The following is a 14,325-nucleotide window of genomic DNA, read 5'->3' as shown; positions in this document are numbered from 1 at the left end:
TGGCAGATGCTCTGCTTAGATTTCCCATCACATGGACACAGACATGTCCCGGGTTTTTTTACAGTTGGGAAGGCCACCAAATGGTGCACTATTCCCAGCCTCAGGCGAGCTAAAACAAAGCGATGGGAATTAATGCTGACAAATGTAAGATAAGGGGGGAGACCTGTGCTAAGATTGTACTCCATATATAATTTAAACGTACTTTGCATTGCATACTCCTTCATTCTGGTCCCTTTTACATGGTCCAAGTAAATGGATTTGAGGTCACGCTTTGTTAAAATTGATTCAGTTAATGTATCTTTAAAAATGTCCTGACCAAAAAGGGTCTTATGCCAGGAATGAATGTGTTTTAGCCAGGGGATTTTCGAGTGTTGGTCGAGTTTAATGCAATCCATAATTACTTCCTGGGTAAACCTGGTTTCTTCTTTGGCCCATATGGACCGCCATAAGGACAGGGGACGCAATGCAATCAAATCTGTAACATGATTTATGCCTAACTCTCTGTGAGTAATCTCGTTTGAGGCAGAAACAGGGAGGCATAATAATCGTTTCAGAGGGCAGAGGACATACATCTTGAATTGTAGATGGAGATCATTTCTCGGATTCTACGACCCCCTAATTTAGATGCAAATCTGAAGATGCAATTTACATTTCTAGTCATCTTCAGACCAGCACAGGATTGCTCGTTTACCCATCTCCCATCTCCTGAAAAAGTAATGCCTAAGTAGCAGAAATGTTGGACAGCCTCGAGTTTATCCCCATCTAGAAAGAATGACTTGTTTTTCTTCATTTTCTTTCCGCAGGTCATAGTCATTGTCTTGCCCTTATTGATTTTGAGCTTTCTGCCCTGAATAAAAGTATGGAACTTCTTAATTAACTTTTGCAGCCCGTTCGCGGTCCTGGAAATCAGGCCCGCGTCGTCCGCGTATAAAAGGACGGGTATTTGCTTTCCATTGATGATGGGGGCATCAGCATAAGATTCTTGTAAAAATTGGTCAACCTGATTTATAAAAAGGGAGAATAAAAGGGGGGCAAGCACGCACCCTTGTCGAATCCCTCTGCCAATTTTAAAAAAGGGGGTACATTCACCGTCTGTTCCAAATCTAACCTTACTAGAAAGACTACTGTACATTCTGGCCAGGAGGTGGATGATTTCAGGCGGTGCACCCATAGCAAGTAGTGTTGGCCAGAGCAGTGCGTGTTCCACCAAATCAAATGCTGAACTTAGATCGGCAAAGCACATGAACAGGTTCCCGTCCTTAGCTTTTGTGTACTTGCCGATAATAAGTTCCAGGTTCACGCACTGCTCCATAGTTCCTAAACCCCTACGGAACCCGTACTGGATGGGCGAAAGAATATTATTATCTTCTGCCCAGGACTCTAGTCTCACCAAGAGTACACGACTCAAGATCTTTAGTGATGAGTCCAGAAGTGAAATTGGGCGATAATTTCGTGCTTCTGCCCTAGAGCCCTTTTTAAAAAGCGGCACTATAATAGATTGACCCCATGAAGTTGGTAACTTGTCCTCAATAGCAGCATTAAAGTAACGTACCCTTCTAATAACTTAGTAAACTATTAGCAGTAGTATAAGAAATTGCTTACATCTTCAGGTAGTGACTACATTCTCCAGTACTTGCTCCACTATTGCTATTATAGTACGTCGTTTAGGGGGGTGGCCTTCCATCATTGGTCCTATGTATACGCATACCACTCATATTTGTATGTCTTCCATTATGGCTACTAAATGCAAACCGTGTAATAAACAGAGAATGAAAAATAAAGAAAAACTTGTGCACAGGAGTTGTGTAGACAGATTTGTACTATAGAGCCCAGAGGGAGTCTCAGCATGAGACCGGGAGGATTCCCCCCCCGCCATGTACTTTTCTTACTTGAGTCAGACCCCCGAATTCCCTAGAGATTGCGGGGGGAGTATCTCGTTCACCGCTAACTGGTTGGGACCCTTGTCCTGGCTCAGCTTCCTCACTACTAGAACCCTCTGGCTTCTCCCACGCCACTGCTTAGCCATTGGGCGCTTTCTCATTCCTTTGGCTTCCTCCCAACTTAGTACTCTACTTTCTGCCCCAGTCCACATAACAACATCTCTGTTCCAAGTTTCAAACTGTGGACCTCTTGCAGACTTCCACTCCATCGCTATTCTGAGCATAGCGAGTCCCAGCTCGAGGTCTATCAGCCTGTTCCCAACTTTGCGCTTAGGCGGCCTAGGGAAGAGACCCAACAGGCACTTCTGCATCATGGGGTCCAACACCTTCCCTATTGCAACTCTGATCTTACCCAGCACAACCTCCCAGTAAGGACGTAAGCATTGACAGTCCCAAGTCATGTGGTGAAAATCTGCATCCGGGTGTGTATATCGGGGGCATTGTCGTATTTTCCCCCCATATGTCACATTAAGTCGGTGTGGTGTCATATAGGACTAAAATGGATGTATTTTAATAGTTTATTCTGGGAAATCTTTTTGGGATGTTGCAAGATTTTACGCCACTCCGCATCTGTAAGGTCTCTGCCCCCGACTGTGTCCCATTTTGCCCGTAGCCCACTCAGGAGGCCAAAGGACTCTGCTATTAATGTGGCATAGAACCATTTCACTAGGTGCCCAGCTGTGCCACGGGTGACTAAGGCATGCAGTACAGGGTGCATTTCAGGTTCTTCCCTCCCACTGCCCCATAAATGTGCAAACGTGCGTTTCAACGCCTCGTACTGCAGGAACTGACCTGGGGTGAGCCCACAGCTCAAACGCTAGTACAAACTAGAAGTTAAAAGAACCAATTACAAGTCCTGCTCAATAAAGGGCTTTGGGTTTAACAATTCTCTAGTAAACGGGATTAGCAAGTATACTATTACTATTTAGTAAAGTGGACACAGTGCAAAATCAGATGACTTGATTACCTACAAAAACTCCAATTAATAAATAACCAAAAATGAGTTGCAAGTAAAACATCAATCTCAATCGTAAGAAGCATAAAAAAGTTGCGTAATATATATAAACCCCTTACGTGTCAGTCTTGGTTCAAAAACATAATTTTCTCAATCATATAGGAACTCCGTTAAATAGATAATTAAAATTTACACTGTTCTCCGTTATAGAAAATGTCTCCTTTGCTTTCAAGCCCAAAGAAATGACGCTACAGAAAAACATACATACGGGTCATTGAGCTTTTTCAAAAAGAACAAGGCAATACAAAATTAAAAATCATTCTCCGCTCTAAAAAGAAGGCTTCTCCCAAAGGAGTCACTGCAGTTTTTACAACTACCTCTCCAGTAAGTTTCCCAAAAAATGACAGAGAAAAATATATGCACATATATACGACATACAGGGGCTTTTGGTAAGCTCTTTTCAACCATTGGTCTGTTCAGGTTTACTTCTGCCCAGCTCAGTGTTACTCGTGAGTCAGTTGGTCCGCTAACTTCATTCAGTCACTGTGTGTCACTGTGAGTGACAGCATTTTGCCCGCTCACAAGTACAGTTCCTCATGTAAAGGGGTACACTGGTGTGTCTGGCTTCCCGGGCCACTCATTTGTTTTTTATATTTTTGATAATTTCTTTTTGTAAACTTCGTTTGTTTGAAGGGGAAAAAATCACGTTTGTTGTGAGGCCAGCCTTACTGACTTTGCCAATGTTCGTTGAAAGAGTTCGTACTGAAGGAGAATGCATTTCTCAAGTGAGCAGGAACACAGACGCCTTGACGCTCGCAGTTACTCCTTCTCAAACTAGTCACGTTAGGGAGTAAACTGTACTTCCTCAGTCGCTGTGATTAAGCAAACGTCACAAGTGAGAGAGAACAAAGGAGTAAATAGTGTGGCCTGCACGGCAAGGCTTTCAGAGTTGGGTGTGTTATATATCCAGAGAACTTGTTTGCTGTAGAGGACTGGTCCGCTGCTGACCTCTTGTGCGTGTAGCTTTGTCTATATATATATATAAGGTGCTCAGTTTTCTGTTTCTATTTTCTTTTCTCCAAATACTGTCAGAAAACAAACCGTTTCAAAGTCTGTATTTATTTCTCCACGTGTAAAATGCAGGAATGACTTGACGTGAGTCTCTCCTTGCTTCCTGTCATGATAGTGAGGCCAATAGCTATGTATGTCGACATCGTTTAAGGTTTAAAACAAAGGATGAAATATTCTATTGAAGCTTAAATAGATGCGGATTTGTGCTCGTCCCTGTACTACACCGCTGATCTATTCGGGTGATTGAATTGTTTCATTGTGCACACCCACTTAGTGTATTAAACTCCTGCACACATCCAAGTGTGAGTGAAGGTCAGTTTAATAAATGCAAAACTATGCTAGTTGCAACCTACGGAAAAAAGGTATTCGTAGACACCAATTGGATATGAAAAATAAATATGGATGAGAACCGACTGAGGTGTCAAAAAAATACCATGACACAGGGAGCCCTACTATAGTCAGTGCGAACCGAACTAAGTAGCACCTTGCAGCACGATGACCTGAAAGCAGTGGAAACCCCCAGACGTGTAGTATATTGGTTTCATCCGTTTTAACAGTGTGTATTTTCAGGTTAAGGAATAGTCAAGGTACTTACAGGTGACTGGCTGAAATGTGTTAATTTGTGCAGGTAACATCTCTACGTAACTAAATGCCTGAATGGCATTAAATAGTTAGCAGTTAAGAAATTACTTAACTTTAGCGACATCCTCGGTACTAGTCGATAGTCTTAAATATGGGGAAAAGCCTCCACCACAATCACCATCGGAAGCCGTTTGTTTTTGGTAATCTCCAGTGGGACATTTTTGTGTACCCTTTACTCGAATATCTGGCGGACTCAGAACTTGCATCAACAGACAGTATTAGAAAAATAGCATTGTGTCACAGGACCCACTGCAAGCTAAATCCTATTTTCTAGTCATTCTTTAACTGAAAGTGGAAAAAATGTTCATCCGGGTTTAAGAAGATTAAAATGAAACCACAATCTGGCTTTGGATACAGAGATTTCCCATGTGTTCTGTTTGTCGTGAATGAATTGTATTCTGTGGCCTGCCTAGGGCTGGATGGGTGGGTCTCTGTGCCTGAGATTTAAAAGGAAAACATCGAAGCAAAGCCAGGCAACCTTGGGGGCGAGCGGGACAGGGAGAGCTTACAAATTCCTGGTTAGTGTGAGCATCCAAGCACCATGATCGACATGCAGGCATTGTTCCTCTCAGACCCAGCCTGCCCAGCGTGAGCCCCTCTGGTGTATGCCCCAGGGTGGCATCATGGGCTAGTGGACTGGGCATTGTAAGAGCTACCCCTGCCTGGAGCTGCCTATCTTTGACTTCACACAGAGACGTATGCCATTCGGGTTGTGAGAAATGGTCTTACTCGCTACATGTATTCCTGACCCAGGCAGGCAGTACTGAAGTCCAGCACTGACTGCCTTTTTTACTGAGACTACTATTAGTGAACGCTTGGCTACAAACAAGAACATATCAGCCTCTTCCAGGAACCACAGGTGGAAGAAAACTGCGAGCAGCAATAGTCACAAGGCGGCCGTTTGTGTGCCAGCTGGCCAAGGCCCTGGCACTCCTTACTTCCTTATGACAATAGTAAACGTTTCTTACATAAGGCTTCACACTACACTTCTGCCATTTCTTAACCTGTAACTAACTGTTGCCAACATCACTTACTTTAATGGCACGGATTGCGGGCCTCGGAAGGATGGACGGCTATGTTGGGCTTGGGGATTTGCACTTGTGTTCTACTGATCGCCACATGTTTCAGTGGTGGGCGTTCAGCGCCACATAGCCAGATGCCCATTGTGAAGTATTTCAGTACCAAGCTCACCTTGTTACAGGGCGCTCACCCGAGCGTATTGAAAAAGTTTGGTGGTTGTAATTTATTTAGTGTTATGCACAGCACCATATGCACAAAAACCTATGTGCAAGTCCTAGTGCAATGATCTGCATATCTACAGTATTATGATCCGAAATAAAGGGCCCAGTCCAATTGCCATCGCTAATGCAAAAATGTGCACGGGTTGTTCTTTTACTTAGCACCTTCAGTCTCTGAGCATCACTGCAATGTGGATTTATTTGTGCGATTGTTTAGCCGCAAGAAGTTCTAAAATGTACTCCCTTCTTTCCATTCAGTTTTAGAATCATTTAGAATTCACAAAACGTGTCTAGGTTACACCTCAAAACATGCTCCAGTTTCAGATTTTTAAGACAACATCTTGCATCATTTTTCCGAATTCTCTTTTCCTCCGACATCCACTCATACTCACGGAACATTGTGAATAGTAAGTTGAAATGAGGAGAAAATGTCACCCTTTTAAATGTCTGAAACCATCAAACAACTGCTGGAGACCAGTTAAGCTTTGCAGTGTCAAGTGCGACGTTGCACCACGTGTACAACTATTTTAATGCATATGAACTAGAAATTTACAAAAAAAATCTGCCATTTATGCAGCTTGTGTTGGATCATGTGGCAAGTGCTGCGAATTAATATTTAAATGGAAAAAGCTTTGGCCTTGAAATCGCCTTTTTCCAGAGTCCCTGCTTAGTGTTCGTTTGCTACAGCAGTATTTGGGCAAGCTTTGAAAAGCAGTTTTTTACTTGACCTGAGGCGGTAAGGATTCTACGGAGCTACCTTGGGCTGTTGAACACCATGCATCCTTCTTTCTCTGCGCATGACACATGTCGCTCTTTTTGATGTTAAGCTTGCTGTCCTGCAAAACGGGCAGAGTTAACTAAATTATGCAGCAAGAGGAGGCAGAGAGTGTGTCACGTAAAGCAGCACTTCGTGTGGCAATATTGTTTCGTCATTTTAATGGCATTCATACTGTCTGGACAGACGTGGAACGCCTAAATCAAGCATTCAGGAACGGAATGTGAGCAGTTATGTTTTGCAGTGGATCTTCCACCGCACCTCAGTACTTTGCACATTTTTTTTTACATTACAAACATTTGACAATTTGTGCTCCAAACTCATGTTTCGTTGAAATCTGCAAATTCTGCTAAAGATAGTGTATCATGTGACAAGGGAGAAAAACCCACAATTATACAGAAAATGCCACATCTGCAGAATCAAATAATTCCGTTGTTTGTGCCTTACTACAGGGACTAGTTAGTTACCTTACCTCTTATGAAGCTACCTTTTTAAGCTGTGTATAGAAGTGTTATAAGCAGCAGTTAATTGCTCTTTTTAAAATGATCCGTTACCGTTTCTTGCAAGCGGTAAGATGGGTGCCTGACGGTCCCAGTCCGCATGGATGCGTATCAGATCCAGACTGGGGCTACGGCCTTCCCATGCTGCACTTGATCCATCTAGGGAAGCAGGGCAGTTGTTGATCCTTAGACCGCTGCTGGGACACCTTGAGGTGCAGGGAGAGAGGCATGGCTTCCAACACATACATGTGAATGGCAGTTGTCTGCCATTGAGCCCTTCTTTAACGGATTTGGGCCATCAAAGACAAAATAGGTTTATCTGGATGAAGTAAAAATCTTAATTACCCACATTAATAGAAGGGACCGCGAGGTCTGGAAGTTCCAACACAGCAGTGTTTTGGAACACAAAATGTAGGATTCCAAGATGAGAGAATAAAAAATGGATACTTCATTTAACTTTTGAGATATTTTTCTTGATACAGCTTCTTCACTGCCAATCTTCTTAAGTGAATTGCAGGCAGAACAGCATCTGGGCCATAGCTCTTTATACTATAGCCGCCACAAAAACACATATGATTAGACTGTTCAGTGAGTATTTCATGTAGTGTAATATTTATTTATGAACTTGTTTTGCTTTGGAATATCTTCCTTACTGAATTGCATGTTGAAATACACATTAGAAAATCATTACTTAAATATATGAGCACGTTGCATAGATATCAAGGTTAAAATAGTATACATCCATTATGTTGCCTTTGCTCAATTTCAGACAAGTAGGCCAAATCATAGCCTCACTGAACTTTGTGAAACCTTCATAGATTTCCATTGAGGAAGTGTGAGAGATTCCTATAAGACTGGTGGGTGAGTTAGTTATTGTAGACCAGATCAAATGTATGACCATGCGAGAGATCAGTAGATAGCAGTGCACGGCGAGGTGAAAATACCCAGATTGAAAACGTGGGAACATCAGAATAGGTAGGAGATCCTTGATCATGTAAGAGGATTCAGAGATTCAGGGTCAAGTGAGATCTTCAGTAGCTGCTTGAGATATTTAGGCGAGATTCAATAAGCTGATGTAGACCAGGAGCTGGACTAGACTTTTAAAACCCCAGGCATGTGTCTGTCTAGAAAAATAGCTAAAACCTTTTCCATGGCCGCCTCAAATCGGTACCTCCTATTCTGATGGTGCTTCTGCGCCAAGGCCTATAATCTGGAATCATTTGTACCATGTAGGTTGGAGCACATGGCGCTGCTGGGATTTATGAGTAGTCTTAAGTCCGATTTTGTTCTTTCCCTGCAAGGTTCTTCTGGCTGTGTGATATCCGACTGTGTTAGTGTGGTGCCTATGTGTCTGTTTGGCTAAATACATGTGAATGGGGGGCCGAGTGCATGTCTGAAGTGACCAGATGCCACTGGGCGCCCCTTTTACAGTCCTCTGATACATTTGACAAACTGTGTTCTAGAGGTCTTAGTCTATTTGTACTTGGACTAAAAGGGCTAGCACGGCGATGAGGAGCCATGTTATCACCCTATGGAAGCCAGGATATTGGATCTTAAGTCTGACTGTCTCTGAGGTGTTGTATTTAAAAGGTGTATATTTTATAAACAAGTGATAGTATTTCTGCTTGAGTATAGTGTCAAGCAGCTTTACATATAACTAGTAAAGGAGAACCAAGAGGTATTTCTTCCTGTTTGATTAGGTTTGTGTTCTATTATGTTGAAAACGTGCTGTTTTGTTACTGTTTTAGGTTGAAAATGAGGTTTTATCTTCCTCTGGATTTGTGTATGGCTCATAATCTCATGCTTTGAGAGCTTGCCAGTTTCGTGCTGCAATTCTTGTTTGTATTTGCGTGCGAACATTGTGAGGGCTTAATACAATTTTTGGGAGCGATTAATGTGATGATTGTAAGTACATCATGATGACCTCATTCTCCTCTTGAGCATTGCCATGTATCTCCTGAAGGTTCGGCTAACATCTGTTTTTATCTGCTTTTCCACAGCACCCACCCAACTCAAGCCAGCAATGTCCCTGCTGCCAGCGGAGAGTAAGTGGTTCTATCCGTTTGTTGTATTAGAGTTTTTCTGTTTAGTGGAATACAAGAAGAATGATCTTGCCTCATATAGACAATACGTCTTGTATTAGAAATGGTGCATTTATCACAACCCTTGTATTGCCAGTCGCACAGATTCTGAACCTTCACAATCTCCTCTTCAAAGGCATTTGAAGCCTATGAGTCACTGTATTCACTGCTTGAGTATATTTAACGATTTTTCATCTGTATCTTATTTTTGTATCGTTTTACAAGGTTTTCTGGGAGCATATTTGTTATTGTTTGATTGAAAGGGAATTGAGGGTTAGAACAAATCTATCAAAGTGTAGATCCCTCTGTCCCCGGGCAAGATTGCATCAATGATTAACATTATAACGACCAGAGTTACAGATTTGAGCGTTACATGGCTCCTCATTAACATGTGAGACACGCCATTTTGAGGAAGAGTTTGTGAAATTCAACTTAGAAGGATCAAGTACTTCAGGGCAGCTGTGCGACAGGCGCAATGGCATCTGCAAATGATTGTAGTGACCGTAAAATTAAGGTTACCTGTAACCTCTTTCCTACAAGCCAGAGCTATAAATATACCCAAATTAAAAAAAGACCATTTGGCCCTCACGGGTGTACCTGGAAACCACTTAAAATTTCCTCACTAGGAAGTACCAATACAAAAGAGGAAGGAGGGGAAGTGAATAGGGCTTTCCCAGACATGACACTCCTAAAGGATGATAAGTTTTCCACCTTCGAATGTCGAATAACTTTGGGACTTTCGTGCTTGCTCACTGGATCCCACGTGTTTTTCGAGCCTTTTTGCTCACTCGGTTAATTGAATGTTTTTCCTGCTAAAAATGTGCATGGAGAAAATTGAGCCAGCTGTAGTGTTCTGCACGATTTATAATCTCTATTGGTCCAGTGATTTTACGACATGGCAACATTACAAATGCACCTGTAATCAGGGCCTTAGAATACCCGTTGTGTTGCCTGTAGTGGGCTATGCGAAGGCCTAAGTGTTCTCTGGCACAAAGGTGTTCATATACAAGTCAACTCTTTTCTGCATGGTTCAAGGTAGCATGTTATCCACTGGCTCTGCTATTATGTTATGCAGAACAATAACTGCACCAAGAAGGCTAAACCTAAACGCTAATTTTTAAGATAATAATTTTTTTTCTACCTGTCTAACAATTTGTGTCTGTTTGCTAGAGGAAGCTGTGCCAGCTATTTTTAAACTGTGATGAAGAGAGAAAAGGACCGCTGTGCATTTCGGTCTAAAATGTAATAGCTTAATCAAAGAGGATAATTGTATTAATGGGTAACTAATGCATTCATGTGACATACATTATACCCTCTCTCCTATATAAATACGTCAGTGGACAGCATCAGAATGTGGGTTCGTTCATAGCAATAATCACTAATATTTATGCAAAATCGTTGTTTTTTTTAAAAAAACATCATAAATGCAAGGGCCATGGTTTCAGTACAAAAGTGTTCTATTGTTCTTCATATATTCACATAGAAGTTGTACGTATAACTTGTTTCCAGTATCATATATGTTGTTATTTTTGGAAGACAACCAATGTGTGTTTTCGTTTGCCATGCCTCACCGCTGTGATTCACATAAACCAGCATGGACCATATTTTGTTAAGTATTTCTGAACCTTTTACCATACATATGACGATTTGGTTTTATATAACTTTTTTCAACTAGCATCTTTCATACCGATTTAAATTTTGAAAAAGCTCCAGACCCCTGTGTCACAATGCGGTGAAACACGGTCTGGACGAGTCTAAAAATGCTAATGCTGTGATTCTGAAAACAACTTCTACATGCAACTTCTATGGAGAAAGACAGTCAATATACTTCTAATTTGAGAACCATCAACCTTGAATTTATGACATCTTGTCAAAATAGTTAATTTGAATGAATATTAGTGATTATTGCTATGAACGTTGGTACCCATGTTCTGATTTTGCTGCATTGGTTTGAAATTAAGGCAGTTATGGGAAAACTTGTAAGTAATTAACCAGAGGTGGAGGTAGAGAGCAGTATGAGTTGCTTGTTTTCCACTGTTTAACCCCGCGCTTTGTTCTCAGGTACCTGGAGAGGACCATCAGATCGGCAGTGGAACAGCATATTTTTGATGTGCATGGCTCTGGAAGTCACAGTTCAGAAGACTCTGAATCTGGAACGTCTTCAACAATTCCCACGTTGTCTGCCAGACAAAGGAGGAGGCATCTCAAGGAACAGGACGAAGCCTGGAGGAATAGAGATGTGTAAGACCAGAAGGAATATCATACACTTCCTTTGTCATCGTGTGTAGATAGATGCAATGCTGACATGCACCACCTTTTCTTGGGAGTTCTTCATTAGCTGCCAGGTGTACACCTCTGACGGCACGGAGTAGTTGAATTTTAAGCACTTACTACCACAATGCATGTGACTCTTGAAATGTTTAGTCATTATTTATTTTGAATAAAGATTCAAATTCATCAATGTCTTGAAAAAGTGGTACTCTGTGTACTAATGAGATGTCAGGTACACCTTTTGTGGTGGTAGGCCGCACACCAATGTACTCAATCTATTCCCAACTTTAAAGTTCAACAATTTCGAAGCTGTAACGGCGTGCAATATTGATCGCGCTCCACCCAGTGCGCTGAAAAGTTTATGCAACAAAGGGGAACCTAGTCTGGTCCCCCTGCAAGTTGCACAGCCACTTCTAAATGAATCAACATCTCATTCCATCACTGTTTTAACACTGTTTAATCCATTTCTTTTCACTTTTGTTCAACTTTGTTTTCAATTCGTTTTATACATTCAAATTATCCTGCGAAGGGTTTTAGTAGGATAGTAGAGTAAACGATTCCACAACTCACGGTAGTCAATTATCAATATTCACAAGGCATGTGCATACCAGTTTTCCTTCTCCTTAGACATGCCAATAAAAAAGTAGCTACTGAGAAGCATACAAATGGATCCAAGAGTTTCTTTAAAAGGTATAATGCCTGGCGACATTGATTCAAATTCATTTTCTTTCAAATTGGACTTAAAAATCTAACATGTTCATTCTTATAAAACCCCCCAAAAAGTATATGAGGGTCCGACTGCTCTGAGCCACAGTCACAAGGGCAAGGTACCAAATCAGTATGTCTAAATCTCTGTAGGAAAACCTAGCATGAGTGGTATTAGGTTCAACCGAATCTAAGCCAGATAAGTCTGTGCTGCGAGTTTCTTATAAGAAAATCATTGTGCACTCCGAAAAGGGAAGTATCCTTAGATAATTCAAATGGTCCCGTGGTCATCAATGCACCATCAGGCGTAGACCTCACCCAATGCAGTGGATCTTGGATCAGTGCTCAATGATTGTGGTGTTTATCATGCTGAGGCTCAAGGTCCTCAAATTATCATCTTCAACGCAAATTGGGGTGGTTGAAAACCTAACTGTTTACTGCAGAATCTTTGTTGATGCCATGGAAAAATAATTTGACATACCCGAATAAAAAGACACAAGAGACTTCCCGGCAGTGCCCCAAAAAGAGGTATATGAGAAAAGATAAGTTATGAAATGATGATTGACCATCGATCACCCATGTAAGTAGGCTGGAGGAGGATGGGAGAATTGAATGCTGAAGCAGACTTGAGTCAACTTCTTATTCCATCGAGCCTTTGACTTATCAACCTTGCACGCAGTGAAGTGGGGAACGTGGTGAACTACTCTTCACCTCACCCTGCCATGGCAAGATTTACTCTTTGCAGCAAACACATATTGCTCGGTAACATGTTATGCCACTTTCACTGTGTGGTTTGTTACATTTTTACCTTGATATGAGTTATTAGATCGGACCATTACCCCTGATAAGAGTCAGAGGGCCGATTCACAGAACTAACTTAAGACAAAATCCGAAACTTACTACCATTTTGTCATTCACAGAAGGCACTTACTCATTTTGGTATTCAAAGAAGTTAGGACTCCTAACTTTAGGGCTCCTAAATGCCTTCTGTGAATACCGAAAGTCTTAAAGTTAGGATTTTTCTCAGTTTAGGAGTAGTAAATGTAGGACTCCTAACTTTAGGACTCCTCAACTGAGAAAAATCCTAACTTTAAGATTTTCGGTATTCACAGAAGGCATTTAAGAGTCCTAAAGTTAGGAATCCTAACTTCTGTGAATACCGAAATGAGTAAGTGCCTTCTGTGAATACCGAAATGAGTAAGTGCCTTCTGTGAGTACCAAATGAGTAAGTGCCTTCTGTGAATACCAAAATGGTAGTAAGTTTAGGATTTTGTCTTAAGTTAGTTCTGTGAATCGGGCCCATTATTTATAATTGGTTACTCTAAGTACAAGTTTCTTTGATCAAATACATTTTTTTCAATTAAGAAAATAATTTTGAACATCTCATCACGAATATCACAAAACTGGCAACATAAGGAAGAGACTCAGGCCGTAGACATTGAGGCCATTGATATGTTGACTGCATTCACTAATACTCAGAAGCACTCCAGCATGGTTTTTCTTTTCTCTGGGAACAGTTAGAGTGTTTCTGAATAACCTATTTCCACAAGTAAGCCTAACAGCTTGGCACTATAATCTTGGCCAGTTTGCACACCATTGTCACTTCTTTGTAGTTTGTCTGTAATCAAAGTCACTTCCCGATTGCTGAATGAAGAGTCTACTTTTCTCTTTTGTCTTCTTGTACCTTTTTGCATATTGAGAGATTTCTATAAAGTAGCAGTCAATTATGACAGTGCCTAGACAGCCTGCCATTGGATTGCCCCCTTCAACCCAGATATGATGTCTTAGGTAACGTTTAACTTACTTGGCCACCATTTTATGATCCTCTGCTTCAGGTCCGTGTCAACTAACATTCCTGAGCGAATGGGCTATCACATCTCTGTATATCTCTTGAAAGCACTTCCCGAAAAAAAGGAGTGGGTTCAAGGAGATATAAAAGATAGTGTGGTTTGATTTGACCTGTTTTTCCTGAAGGAGTGGCTATTAGTCTGAAGGAAAAGTGTTTACTTTGTAACCATCACCTCCATCAGTGAAGGCTGATGTATGGAGCCCATGACATTTTATTAGAAGAGTCTCTTCCTTGAATGTCTCCCGAGTCTGTCATTCCAATATTGTATTATTTTATCTTCATAATTCCAATCATGTAC

At 41.4% G+C, this 14,325-nt stretch overlaps 1 protein-coding gene across 5 annotated transcripts in view; it reads left to right on the top strand.

Annotated features, from left to right (window-relative positions):
• FAM13A (family with sequence similarity 13 member A) overlaps positions 1–14,325 on the top strand; it is a 906,414-nt gene that overhangs the window by 660,592 nt on the left and 231,497 nt on the right. For all 5 annotated transcript variants that reach the window (XM_078676111.1, XM_078676110.1, XM_078676109.1 and 2 more), the window contains 2 exons: positions 9,122–9,166; positions 11,264–11,443. In XM_078676111.1, the coding sequence (XP_078532237.1) occupies positions 9,122–9,166; positions 11,264–11,443 (225 nt within the window). The remainder of the gene's footprint in view (positions 1–9,121; positions 9,167–11,263; positions 11,444–14,325) is intronic.

This window comes from Lissotriton helveticus, chromosome 2_1 (assembly GCF_964261635.1).
Source record: "Lissotriton helveticus chromosome 2_1, aLisHel1.1, whole genome shotgun sequence".
NCBI lineage: Eukaryota > Metazoa > Chordata > Amphibia > Caudata > Salamandridae > Lissotriton > Lissotriton helveticus.
The sequence above is the reverse complement of the archived record's forward strand: the minus strand, read 5'-3'. Positions and strand labels throughout refer to the sequence as shown.